The sequence below is a fragment of the Oncorhynchus keta genome, chromosome 2 (genome assembly GCF_023373465.1).
Source record: "Oncorhynchus keta strain PuntledgeMale-10-30-2019 chromosome 2, Oket_V2, whole genome shotgun sequence".
NCBI lineage: Eukaryota > Metazoa > Chordata > Actinopteri > Salmoniformes > Salmonidae > Oncorhynchus > Oncorhynchus keta.
The window spans coordinates 15781653-15796224 of NC_068422.1; the positions used below are offsets into that span (position 1 = coordinate 15781653).

The following is a 14572-nucleotide window of genomic DNA, read 5'->3' on the forward strand; positions in this document are numbered from 1 at the left end:
TCTCCATGGGAACCATGCATATCCTGTATGAGGATTCCGGTTCTAAAGCTGTTAGAAGGTACTCGGTCTTCTCCCCCTGTACGATGGTCTCCGTGATGGAACCGAACGAAGGGTTGTGGCCCAGTTTTAACCAGCTGAGCCTTAGGGCAGTCATGGGTACAGAAACCCTCCAGGAGATGTGCACTGTCTCTGCACTGCTCGACTTCACACTGATCCTGATGATCTTTCTACCTGATGGTGTCGTAGTACTGCGGTGGTTCTTACTCAGTTCAGGCATTTTCACCACTGGTCTTTTAGTGACAAAGGAGGGCCATTGTGGATGTGAGGGGGGTAAGGTGTTAGAGACGGTGCTGGTCTCGAAGGTAGGGGCCCCCTGGCTCCCGCCCAAGTCAGAGCCTCCACAGTCAAACAAGTCAGTAGACAGATCCTTTATAGCCATGCCCTTCACCTTGTCCGGCCCCTGGCACATAAACCCTCGAACGTTGACTTTTGTCGGCAGCGACCTTAACCAGTCTCTCACCCACTTCATCCGGCAAGTACACTGCCATGGGTTGTTACGGAGCAGGAGCTGCGTGAGGTTATCCAGGTCTTCAAACACTCCTTGAGGCAGACTGCTCAGGTTGTTGCCCGATAGATCCAGCCGATACAGCTGCCTGAGGAAAGCGAAAGCCCCGGCCGGTACCCGGTTGATGTGGTTGTCTTGTAGCTGCAATTTTTCAAGACTGGTTCCCGGTAAGTTAGCCGGCGGAGACGTCAGTGTGTTTCTCACCAGGGACAGCTCGGTGAGATTAATCAGGTTGATGAAGGCCATCTCGCCGATGCCACGGTTGTTGAGTAGGTTCCCGTCCAGGACGAGTCTCTTTAGGTTGATCAGGTCCTGGAGGGACGCCTCCGATATCGACGAGATCCGGTTGTCGTCGAAGCGCAGCTCCTCGATGGTCTGCGGAAGGCCGGACGGGATGGTGCTCAGGTGGTTCCTGGACAGAAAAAGTAGTCTCAGGTGGTTGCTGTCCCTGAACGCTCCCTCCTCGATGCTAACCGCCGAGACAGAGTTATCATCCAGGTGCAGCTCCTCGATCAGCGGGATCTGACCCAGCGACGCATGCGTAATCATCCGAATATTATTCTCCTGTAGATGCAGCTCTTTGACTCCTATTGGCAGGTTTTGGGGGAACTCGTCCAGATTATTACAGTACAGATAGATCTTCTCAACATTGCTTAGCCTCTTCAGATCGGTGGGGATACCAGCACTCTTGATCCTGTTGTTTTGAAGGAAGAGTACAGTAGCATCCAGTGGAATGCCGGTAGGAATAGAGGTGAGGCCTCGATCATTACAGTAGATGAAGGTCCCATCACACCGGCAGGCCGATGGGCAGGAGGCTGAGGTCACCAGAGGGTTAGCCAGACCCAAGAGTAGTCCTACTCTGGTCAGGAAGAGGAGGAAGTTCTTGCATTGGGCGGTCATCTTGTTTGGAGGTTGTGGCGTCTGGTGTAGTCTGGCAGTGTGATCACTCAGGAACCCTTAGGGAGGAGACAGAAGGGTAAAGTTAATGCACAAGTCCTTTAAAAGGAAGCCAAAATTCTTGTTTCTAGTAATTGCTGTTTGCTTGAATTGTGTTGCCTCAAGCTCTTTCCGCAATAAACGTTCTGCAATATATTATATTGTTTGTAGGCCCTATACAGACTATTAAATTGATATAAATTGTTACTATTACGATTTACCAAACACAGAAAATGAATTAAAGCAACTAGTGAGGCTAAAACTAGTTTGAGTGCAAAAGTGCTGTTTTCAAGGAACACACATAGCATTAGTACATACATTCCCATTAGACTCTAGAAACTTCACAAGTTTACAATGTTTTTCCCTTTTCCTCATTTCTTGTTTGTAGATAAGAAAATCCTTTAACATCTGGCCTCTCTTCTGAATTCAATCCCTGTGCTTGGGCTTTAGCTTGTAAAATGTAATAGCTTGGCCTTGGTTGTTTTACACGTTTCTGTATTTTCTCAAGGCTGCCTTTCATCTGCTGCTAGTGTGTGTGTGTGTGTGTGTGGGGGGGGGTAAATGAACTGTTGTGGAAACATCTCTCTTGCTCTCTGTCTTCCATTCGTACATTAATCTGGCCTGGAACTCACAAGGTGGAAGAAATATTTCTATTTACAGTAGCTAAAGGAGAAAAACAGAAAACATTCCTCAAGAAATAACCGTGTCAGTAGAACAAGTCTTCTGAGGGAGATTCTTTGCATTGTTGGTCAGATTCCTAGGTAGCAGTAGCAGTGCTTTGCAGACTCAATACCAAATGTGGAACGATGTAAACCAAACTGCACTCATCAGTCATCCATTCACTAACTACATGGCTGAACTGTTCAGTGCTTGGCTGTTACTGGTAGCAATAACTGATTTAGAGCAGTTAATATTGCATGAATAATCACATTTAAGTTACCTTTTAGCACAGCAGTATATTTGTAAGTAGAAGTTGTCATGTGCTGTTTCTCTATATACAGCCACAAACACCAAGGAAACAACAAACTATTTCTTAACTTGCACTGCAACAACAAGAGGTCACGACCTCAAATTAATATGGCAAAACAGTAGGTGCAAACTGCTTGTCTGTCTTTCTCCTTTAGTTTATACTGTGACCAGTGAAGTGTGGTTTCCCTTTTAATTAGACAAGTACTGATTTATTACTTTAATTAAGCATTCATGTACTGACCTCTCCTTCCACCACGTCTCATTAGAAAACACACACACACACACACACACACACACACACACACACACACACACACACACACACACACACACACACACACACCATTATTAGAAACCTTGGTTTGGTCAGTGAGGCGTAAAGAAGCCACAGCCAACATCCAATCATAGCTGTCATACCTGAAGGATCCGTAAATAATTCTTCTGCAGCCACACAAGAATCCTTTCCCCATCCAGCAGATGGAGATGTATGTTGAAATCTTTTCTATTAATCCTTTTCAGAAAGGAAATGTTTATTAGCGTAGTAAGAGAGAGAAGGTCTTTGCTTATACCCTTGGTTATATTGTGACCCGGGTCAGTGTGTTTGAACTAAACTGATCCGTGTTTGTTCGCTGACCCTCCTCTTGTGTTGTCAGCCCTGCTCAGGCCTCTCAGGCCATCAAAGGTTTTGCCATGGAAGATAAGCCAGTAGAAAAAGCATCTCCACTCAGACTGAAAGACAAAGCTGCAGTCTTCCTCCTCTCAAAAGCACAAGATATCGGGGGGTGGGGGGTAATATTAAAAAGGAACGTCCCAATGGTAGTAGTAGTAGTAGTAGTAGAGCCCTTGTATCGTCCAACTCAGCAACTCCAATAACCCCAAATTAGATTTCTTTGTGTTACATAGAGGCCCCCTCCTCTTAGGGTAGAGATTTGAAGCTGAGGTTAGGTCCTCTCAGGAAAGGGGAGGGTAACTCCAGCAGGCTCTCCACAGAAAAGAAAAGAATACCCAAAGCTAGACTGAGCCATGCCAATACCAACCCTGCTTCCTAAGACTCACTCCAGGGCTGTATCACTTATGTACTCCAGCCTTGCAGGAAACCCAGAATGGCGTTTTCCATGAATCCAGAGCTAGGGAAGTTCTAGATACTCCAGTAACAGAGTGGTACGTACTCCTCAGGAGACCTGTGGACGGCAGGACAATGGTCGGATCGCTTCTCCCAGGCCCAGCCTCGTAGTAGCTTGTTCCCTTATGGTCACACACCTGTTCTCTGGACCATGCTGTGTCCTGCTTCTATTCCTGTACCCACACTATTCTGCATTGGTTGGTTCTCTGAAAAACAGCCAAAGAGACAAAGATCAACGTTATTTAACATCCATAGGCTATTAGCAATCAATGTAACATCTGTCAGACAGACAGTGTCTGTAAGTATGAGGAGTGAAGGGAAATCAATGTAACATCTGTCAGACAGACAGTGTCTGTAAGTATGAGGAGTGAAGGGAAATCATTGGGAAACGTCCCTGGTTAAAAGTAATGCACTTTATAGGGAATAGGGGTCCATTTGAGACACAGGTTTCAAGGTTAATGGATGTCATATGGCTTGCTGCCTGGCCTAAATGCAAAGAAACACACAGCATGGTGCCATTAAGTCTACCTCTGTCTGTGGAACTCCTTCCTTCACTCTCATCAAACAATGCATGTCTTTTTTAATTATAGAGGACAATGCTTTAGGGAAATTCAGATTTAATGAAAGGTGGATTCAGAAATCTCTAACAGGGAAGAGGTTGTGAAGATCCTATTTATTCTATGTTAAATCTCTGTATATGCTAAATCTCTGAATAGGTTAAATCTCTGTATAGGCTAAATCTCTGTGTAGGCTAAATCTCTGTGTAGGCTAAATCTCTGTATAGGCTAAATCTCTATGTAGGCTAAATCTCTGTATAGGCTAAATCTCTATGTAGGCTAAATCTCTGTATAGGCTAAATCTCTATGTAGGCTAAATCTCTGTATAGGCTAAATCTCTATGTAGGCTAAATCTCTGTATAGGCTAAATCTCTATGTAGGCTAAATCTCTGTATAGGCTAAATCGTGAGGAATACAACATCTAACAACAGTACACATGGTATGAACACTAGCCGGGATGAGATGGGTTTGCTTATGGGAGTTGAGACTGAGTCAGAGCCCCTAAAGCTTATTAAATGTATCTGTAGATCAGGGGGATTTATTTAGCTTTGCCTGAATTAGCCTGGGAGAAAAGCCTGTGCTGCTTCTCTTTCATAGTAGACATAGTTGGTGAGACCCAGATTAACCGCTGTGTTCACTGTGGATTTTTATTTTTAAAAGATAAAACGTTTTTCTCCCCCCGAGCAGCTTGCTCAACCGTGATTGTGTGCATTGCCCTTTCCACCCCCACCCCTAATATCAGCCCCTCCCCCAGCCCCCCATCTTTTCTGTGGTGATGGTAGAAAAGAATGTCTTTCCATATGAAAAGCGTCAGTGATCTAGACCCCTGTTTCCCTCTTGTTCCCTCCTGTCTTGCTCAGTTCACTGCCTCAGCTGACACTGCTTCGTTTTTCAACCGGAGCTGATGCTTCATTCTGGCCTGTGTCCTAAATGGCACCCTATTCCCTATATAGTGCAGTACTTATTCAAAAGTAGTTCACTATGTAGGGAATAGAGTGCCATTTGGGACGAAGACTTGGCCTCTGAGTTTCTGACTAAGATTAAAGAATGCAATCTGCTCTGTTCTCAGAAAAGAAAAGGGGTCGCTTCTAGACAGAAGCTATGACCAGGGCAACACGCCCCTGAGCAAGGCCCCCTAAGGCTTGCTCCTGAGTGAAATGAAACTCCCTCCTCTGTTCACACTGCTCAGAAATGTACATGTGAGATAAAGCTCATTTGAAAGGCTCATGAATACAACTGGGCCAGCCACCCTACCCGTGTTCCAGCATCACCTTTCGCCCTTACTTTCACCCCACCCTCCCTCAATCCCTCACTCAATCCCTCCCTCACACACACACTCTCTCTCTCACACACGCGTGTTGTACTTCTATCCTCGTGGGGACCTAAAATGTATTTCCATTCAATTTCCTATTTTCCCAAACGCTAAACCTAACCCTTAGCCTAGCCTCAACCCTAAACTTAACCCGTAACCCTAACCCAAAACATAACTCCTAACCACAAACCACTAACGCCTAACCCTAATCTTAGCCCTAACCCTAATTGTAACCCTAAACCTAACTCCTAAGCTTCAAATAGCCTTTGTTCTCATGGGGATGTGGGAAATGTCCCCACGAGGGAGAATTTACCTTGTTTTATTATCCTTGTGGGGACGTTGGGGGATTTTAGGTCCCCACAAGGATAGATAGAAGAACCAACCCATACAGACACACACACACACCCTCTCTTTTAACAACCTACTACTATGAATGCACCTTATATTAAACCTGGCCCGCTGGTGTTAAAAATAGAACTTACTCTGTCAAGTTAATGTTATGTTTCCACTGACAACACAATGGCATTATGTCCTTACATGTACCTCGCTCTACACACACACACACACACACACACACACACACACACACACACACACACACACACACACACACACACACACACACACACACACACACACACACACACACACACACACACAGTCTTGTACAGCTGAACTTGTGGGGGGACACAATTCAGTCCCATTAAAAATCATATTTTCCCATAACCCTAAACCTACGAGTACTCTTACCTGAACCTTAACCCAAAAACCTAAGCTTAACCCTAACCCTAAACCTAACTCAAGCTCCTAACCCTAACCCTAAACCTAATTCTCACCCTAAACCTAACTCAAGCTCCTAACCCTAACCCTAAACCTAATTCTCACCCTAAACCTAACTCAAGCTCCTAACCCTAACCCTAAACCTAATTCTCACCCTAAACCTAACTCAAGCTCCTAACCCTAACCCTAAACCTAATTCTCACCCTAAACCTAACTCAAGCTCCTAACCCTAACCCTAAACCTAATTCTCACCCTAAACCTAACTCAAGCTCCTAACCCTAAACCTAAACCTAATTCTCACCCTAAACCTAACTCAAGCTCCTAACCCTAAACCTAAACCTAATTCTCACCCTAAACCTAACTCAAGCTCCTAACCCTAAACCTAATTCTAATTCTCACCCTAAACCTAACTCAAGCTCCTAACCCTAAACCTAATTCTAATTCTCACCCTAAACCTAACTCAAGCTCCTAACCCTAAGCCTAATTCTAATTCTCACCCTAAACCTAACTCAAGCTCCTAACCCTAAGCCTAATTCTAATTCTCACCCTAACACTAGTTATAATCTTAACCCTAGACCACCTAGAAATAGAATTTGACCTTGTGGGGACCAACAAAATGTCCCCAGCTGGTCACATTTTTGTTTGTTTACTATTCTTGTAAGGACTTCTGGTCCCCACTGACACACCACTCTCTCTCTCTCTCTTAATTCAATTTCAATTCAATTTAAGGGACTTTATTGGCATGGGAAACATATGTTTACATTGCCAAAGCAAGTGAAATAGAAAATAAACAGAAGTTAAATAAACAATTTAAAAAATGAACAGTAAACATTACACTCACAGAAGTTCCAAAAGAATAAAGACATTTCAAATGTCATATTATGTGTTGTAACGATGTGTTGCTCTCATAGAGAGAGACAAAGACAAAGGATTTGACTTTCTTTGTACATATACTGATTAATATGATGGAGCAGTCTTCCTGGCTTGTCACCCAGTCTCACCCTGACATGATGACTGCCCCTGACTCAGTGTCCAGCCTACAGTGAAAGGAACAGGTGACTTGTTACGAATGTAAGACTGACGCTAGTCCATGTGCACAGGGCTGGGGAAAGACCCAACATTTATTTTGCATGATGCACTGAACCTAGAGTCCCTTTTTAAAAAGAGTTGCTATTATTGGGAGAGTTCTGGGAATAGGTTAGAGTTCTGGCTGAGGTGGTGTTTGTTTAGGTGGTGGAGGGTCCTGAGACTTTTTTTGTGGTGTGCTACCGGGTAGTGTTCCTCTCTGAACCAAGTAGGGGCTATCTTTCACGGTTAGTGCAGACAGCTTGAGTCCCTGGCCTGGTTGGCTGGTTGGCTTCTTGGCTGACTTTTTCCACGCTTATCGGGTTTCTCACCGGGGTGGCTTCATTCTATTGTTCATTACAAGACAAGCAGGAGGGCCCTCTGCTCTGGGAGATGTCCACTGAGGGGATTTGGATTAGATGTTCAAAGGTTTTGGTCAATCGTTTTAATAGCGTTCTCATATTTTAATTCATTAATTTTGTAGAGCTTTGTTTTTATACTGTATAGTTAGTTTTGATCTATCGACACAAACACATCCACTTCTTCTCCAACACACACACACACACACACACACACACACACACACACACACACACACACACACACACACACACACACACACACACACACACACACACACACACACACACACACACACACACACACACACACACACACACACACACACACACACACACATCCACTTCTTCCCCAACACACACACCAATGTTTTTAACAGTGATGTGAGGTGGAAAAAAAGGGTGCAAGGTTTTTTGGGTGATGGATGTCTCTCCCTATCATCCTAATAAGCTCCTCCTATAGACGGCAGGAGATTTTTGTAAACCGCCATAACCGGCTTCCGCTCCACTGAATGTGGACTAGCAAAATTTGTATGATTGTGTGTTGACACACACACACACAGACACACACACTTTCAGCTAGCGGAGGGAAAGATAATGTCAGAGACTGACACAAAACCACAGGACGTGATAGATTATAGCCACAGCTAGAGAGATTTAAGTCTAGAATAACAAGTCTTGCATCCAAAATGGTAACCCATTCCCTATATACACTAGAGCCCTATGAGCCCTGGTCAAAATTAGTGCACTATATTGGCAATGTACAGATTTAGGATCTTAATTTGATCACTCTGGTGCAGGGGAAATGTTACATTTGTAGTGTATTTTAGTTTTAAAAGGGATTTGGAAGTTTGTCATTTCCACTTTGAAATTTCAGATGTAATTTTCCCTTACGAATAATGTATCAAACCTTACAAAAATGTCTGTTAATTATAATCCACATAATAAATCACATGTCCTGTTGCTGCAGGATTATTTTTATGCTGTAGCAAACTGGCTCAAATGAAGATCCTACATCTGTAGTTCCATTTGTGACGCAGCCAAGGGCCTAAGACATATGCTCTCTGGACACAGATCCCAGAGAGAAACAAAGAGATCTGTGAAAACTGAAGCAATTTGGAAACAATTTCATGGCTGTCAAGAAGTATTTTAGATTAAAACATCTTTTTTAAGTTTCTTTACAAAGTAAGTGATAAAATTACATGGACTGAATTATTAGAGGAAACAGTTAAAATGACCAAAGTTTCTGTGGTTAAATATTCAAGAGTTATAGAATGAATTTAAATCACTGTATAGTTCTCCATTGGGAAATCAATTATGTATTTGTACGTGTTGTAGGTTATTTATTTAGATCACAACATAGTTCTAGATAGATTGCAGCTATACACATAGCATGCTATGGAAATACTGTTGGTTGGTCAGAAGCTTAGAAGTGAGGCTGAGTCTTGCATTTAACATCTTGGAAGATAAATATATATTTTAGGCAAAAGGAAAAACAACAACCATAGAATTTAGAATTCCCATTTTCATTTGTATTAGAAGGTAGACTGTAGGTTATACCTTTTATTGATGTTTACCCTTACTGTCAGTTTATTTATTTTGTTTCCTTTCTGCTTCTGGCTTTGATTTTAGAGGAACATATTTTTTATTCTTTAGGATAAATAATAGATTATTTTACTGTACCCCCAGGCACCTTCGCCAGCTGTCTCCATTTGTCACTATTCTAAGTCATTGTTAGAAAAAGAGAAAGTGTGAGCGAGGAGGGCCGCATAGGGCCTACTGTGGAGCTACTGGGGCCCACTGGGTCTTACCCAGGCCTACTGGGGTGCACAGACACAAAAGAACATTCATGAATGCATCTGAATTCACAGTGAGGGAGACAGACAGGCAGGCCGTGTTTCAGAAAGATAATCTATCATAGTTTAGTTTCAGGGATTTAGGTTTTGGTGCGTAACCTCCCTTCTGTTGTTATCGGTTAGATGGGATGAACAACAACACTGTTACCAGACCATTTGGGGCTATAGAGCAGAGAGAGAGGGGATAGAGGAGGAAAGGGCTCTGGGGATGACGGGGGGTCTATAGAAGAGAGAGTGAGATAGAGAGAGAGCGAGAGTGAGGTCTGTGGTAGACGGGTGTCTCTCCATTGTAACACTCTAAAAGGAAAGCCAGATCAGTCTGTTGCTGCAGCAGCTGCATGCTTTTTACCACATGGGGGTGGTAGGCACTGCAAGATGGAGGAACCAGCCGTGTGTGTGTGTGTGTGTGTGTGTGTGTGTGTGTGTGTGTGTGTGTGTGTGTGTGTGTGTGTGTGTGTGTGTGTGTGTGTGTGTGTGTGTGTGTGTGTGTGTGTGTGTGTGTGTGTGTGGACTGTTGCACTTCCGGTGCTTGGCTGTGTAGGTTGTAATCGGCTAACAGAACCACTGTCAAGGAATGGGGCCTCCTACTGTTCTAAAGGACAGCAGGCATGGGCATGGACAGGCAGGGCCTTAGCTTATTATACTGTAGGCCCTTTAGCCTTCATTCCATGTTAACGCTCACATATTTGACTCAAGCAAATGAAAGGAATTGGGGTGCTTTGTGAGAAAAGCTCATTTTCCTTCTTGCCTTTTACATTTCTCTTCTTTATTCTCTTTATCTCTCAGTATAATTAGTGATTTCATTCTGGTGGGATTGGAATTGGTGATTAAAAATAGCCTTATTGTTTCATTAATGATGGATGGAATTGAATTAGGCCTAAATTTTGAGAATACGATTACAAATGTAGAGAATAATTGATTGGATTTAGAAGTATTGTAAAGGGCCCTATCTAATTCTAAAAATGACCGCCTCAGTTTAGTCAAAATAAAAAGTTAAAGCAGAAAATGTAGAATATCTCTATCTAATATATGTCTAGTAGATGACACGTGCATGTATGGTTGAACGTGATGTAAAGGGACTATCTATTTCTAATCATTACTTCCTCCGTTTAGTCAAAATGTCCAAGTTATTCTCAGTCCTTTGTCTAGATAAACACATGTCTGTAGTGACCTGGTTAGCCAACTAGACTGATCTAATCCAGTTAAGGAGATTCTTCCCTGTGAAAACCAATTGACCAGTGACTTTGCCCTGGGGCAGTCCACACAGTAGAACAATAGGCTAGCTCTGTCTCCCTACCCTGCCTGACTGACAGACTGATGTAAACAGACCAGGCTACTTGTCAATATCTAGTAGCCATTTAGTTTTTTTTAATCAGTGATTAAGACTTGCTTTCATTAGTGTAGCCTGGAGCAGTGTATTGCTAAATAGAATGATCTGGTATAGGCTACTGGAATCAGACATGCTCTTGTTTTGACCTGTTTTGTTTCAGCTATCTGCCAATAGATAACATTTTGTTTCAATCTGTCGGGTATTACAGCAAAGTTACCTTTCAAGGAATTCCTTTTAAATGTGTAATCAGTTTGTATATTGAAACTACAGGCCTAGACATGTGGTTTTGATGTCCAGTTGTTTCTAATGTGAATTGTGTCCTGAATAGTGGATTGGGATTTAAACACCATTTCACCTAGATCCATGGCTGAGTTAATTTCTTCACCCGATAGGCCTATTGCCCAACTACATGTCACCTGGCTTGCTGCCTTAGATGTTAGCAAATAACCAAGTCCTCAATACACACATAGGCCATGTCCCTATAACAACACCTTTGATCACAGGAGAGGAAACAAAACACCATTTCCAGTAGCAGTGTTCTTGCTACACTCTTAGAAAAAAGGGTTCCAAAAGGGTTCTTCAGTTGTCCCCAAAGAAGACCCCTTTTTGGTTCCAGGTAGCACCCTTTTGGATGCCATCTAAAGTTCTAACTGGAACCAAAAGGGTTCTACCTGGAACCAAAACGGTTTAACCAATGGGGACAGCCGAAGAACCCCTTTAGATTATAGATAGCCTCTTTTTTTCTAAGAATGTTCGTTTTAAAAAAATCATAGATAAATAGCCAATACAAATTAAATCAAATTGTATTCGTCACATGCGCTGAATAGAGTAGACCTTACCATGAAATGCATACTTACAAGCTCTTAACCAACAATGCAGTTTTAACAGAAGTAACAACACCTGATTATTTAGTAGGCCTAATGCGCAGTTCAGTAACCTTGTGGTAATATTAGATAGGCATATTTGATATTATTAGATACATAGTCAATATCATTATTTTGATAATCCGTAGGATAAACTAGAGAATGCCAATTAAGACTGGAATTTCACTCACACTGACTACGCATCGTCTAATAGGCAAGCTACATACAGTATGTTGATCATAGGCTTAACATTAGTGTGGGAATCTGTTTGATGGAGACTTATTAAACCGATTATATAACCGGCTCAATCAGATAATGCTGGTGTTATCATCTAACCAAACCGCACTTCATTTTTTCTGCTCTACTCTTATGGATAGAGACTATAGGTCATTATCTTAAGAAATATGTGATTGGGACATGAACGAGCTATGATGTTGTCTCTAGCTTATCACCATCTATTTTATGGCGTATTATACGAACATAACTGACTCAACTGCATAGGGTTGGCGTGAAAAACAACGCACCGAAATGTGAGCACACTCCGGGTATGTGGCTATGGCATGCGGAGAGGGAGAGGAGCTTGTGTGTTTTTTGCGCACACTGAAATAACACACACATTGAAATGTAGCTCGGCTACCCCTAACACCATTTGTGGTGATAACGCACATGATGCACATGGAAAATTCCCTCCCAAAAGTCGAGTTGATCCATGTCGCTGAGCTTTTTGTGGCGGTGGAAGAGGAGAGAAGAGCGAGACAAACTCCCACCGTCTGCGAGAGCTGCATTTAGCGGAGTTTTCCCATCGTCTTAAGCTGCCCTCCGTGACAAACCTCCGCTTTCTTTCTCTACCAGATCAGCATCGTAATTTAATACACTCACTGGGGTGTCTTCCAGCTCCTCCGAACCTTGCTAGGCTACACTCTTAGAAAAAAAAGGTGTTATCTAGAACCCAAAGGGGTTCTTCGGCTGTCCCCATAGTGGAACCCTTTGAATAACCATTTTGTTCCTAGGTATAACCATATTGACTTCCCTGTAGAATCCTTTCCACAGAGGGTTCTACCTGGAACCAAAAAGAGTTGTACCTGGAACCAAAAAGGGTTATCCTATGCGGGCAGCCGAAGAACCCTTTTGGAAGCCTTTTTTCTAAGAGTGCCAGATGCTTAGACCGCTCATTCTTCCCAGATATACCACTGTAAAAGTGTTTGTCTTTTATGCAGTTATATCTCCACGATTCATGCCATTATATATGCACCTTCAGAATCCCTCAGTAGGCGATCCATTTGTAATTTTAAAGATATCGTAGTGAATACGGGATAGAATGATAACTCCGCGGTCCCTGTTGCTTCCTTCCGCGGAGGAGTTGAGGGGGTTTGGATAAAGACTTTATTTATCCGGATCAGTCTAGTCAGCCAGCCGTATGAACGAGCAAGCGGAGCGTCATTGCGGTACTCCGTCTTCGTGGTTGGTAGAGCTACTTGCAATGCGGTGAGAGGGACAGACAGACACGGAGGAAAAGGCTGCATTGCCGCCAGAGGTCAAATTGAGCTGCGAGCTGCTGGTTTCTCTCGGAACGTATCGTCTACCCTATCAGAGAAAATATGCATTTGGCAAGTGACACACGTCTAGCAAAGGAGCCTGATGTGTTGGAAAGTGACTAGAAAATTAGGAATATTAAGGAATAATCTAAGTGTTTTAGTTTAATTTAGCGCTCTATATTCTGCTTAATGATAAACTCTCCAGAACGAGCTTGGTTTTGCTGTTGTGAGCTGTGTGGTTGAATTATAGGCTAAACAACCACATGCATACATTTGTTCTGTTATTTGGTGTAAAATGCCCTCTTAATCGCTCACCATCATATTCAAAAAGAGATTTTTAAAAATACATTTGATTATGAAAGAAAACCGATAGCCTAGTGACAAGGCATAAACCCACAGCGGCAGAATTATTTATGATGGAACATGTATGCAGCTGTCCTCATTTGAAATAACCAGAAATAGATTTATTCAAATCTTCTCACTTTTTTATTTCCTTCTTTAGAAAAAGGGGGATACAGGAAAAGAGAAATGCCATAGAACTCCAGCACAACATTTAAGACACTTACCTCCTGAATGAACCAAGAAGTAAAAAAAACAAATAAATATCCTCCCTAGAAAAGCAGTCTGTAAAATAGAATATATTCCAATCCAAAACAGGGAGGATAGAGAATATCTTCAGATCCAAAAAGCCCAGTCTTGAACACCAACCGAATGCTACAGTATAGCTCTGGTATCAGTTCTGTAGTCTGTCTGAAGCTGTAGCAGCAGTACTGGTCTGGTGTGTGTTTATTGGTCCTCACATACACACCACATACACACTCCAGTCCGCTGGCTGTGGTAAAGAGCCCAGGAATGGCAGGACAGATCGCTTGGGCAGAGCGCACTACAAGTGTGAACTTACATCAGCCTCTAGCGCTTCAATAGAGCTAGATAGATAGATGTCATCTGGGGAGGGGCCTCGCTCGCTCTCCCTAGCTTGCTCGGTCCCCTCTCTCTCTCTCTCTCTCTCTCTCTCTCTCTCTCTCTCTCTCTCTCTCTCTCTCTCTTTCTCTCTCTCTCTCAGTGGTTGAGGGCGCAGTGTTATGTAAAGCCGCTAGGGGGAGTAGAAGAAAGGGATTGGACGTTCTGAGCCTATCGTATGCGAAGTGTGTGTGTAGCGGAAAACAGCAGTGAGAAGATGATGCTGCTCTGAAAGTAGAGGAAACGATAGTACGCGCATTGCCCTGGCAGAGGGAGGGAGAGGATGGGAGTGTGTCAGGGAAATGTGGGTTGTACCGTATGTTTCACTTTTGTTTATAATTTATTTCACTTGCTTTGGCAAT

At 42.9% G+C, this 14572-nt stretch overlaps 1 protein-coding gene across 3 annotated transcripts in view; it reads right to left on the reverse strand.

Moving 5' to 3' along the window:
* The window catches only part of flrt3 (fibronectin leucine rich transmembrane 3), a 16286-nt gene extending 2134 nt beyond the window's left edge, over nucleotides 1-14152 (reverse strand). The window contains exons 1-3 of one of the 3 annotated variants that reach the window (XM_035756917.2): nucleotides 13817-14152; nucleotides 3640-3799; nucleotides 1-1521 (exon numbers count right to left, since the gene is read on the reverse strand). The exon at nucleotides 1-1521 is cut by the window's left edge and continues 2134 nt beyond it. In XM_035756917.2, the coding sequence (XP_035612810.1) occupies nucleotides 1-1465 (1465 nt within the window). In that variant the 5' untranslated portion in view covers nucleotides 1466-1521; nucleotides 3640-3799; nucleotides 13817-14152. Of the gene's footprint in view, nucleotides 1522-2711; nucleotides 2809-2887; nucleotides 3800-13816 lie in introns of those variants that run through there. The other 2 variants (XM_035756915.2, XM_052473062.1) reach the window with 2 other exon arrangements.
* Between the last annotated feature and the right edge of the window lie 420 nt (nucleotides 14153-14572).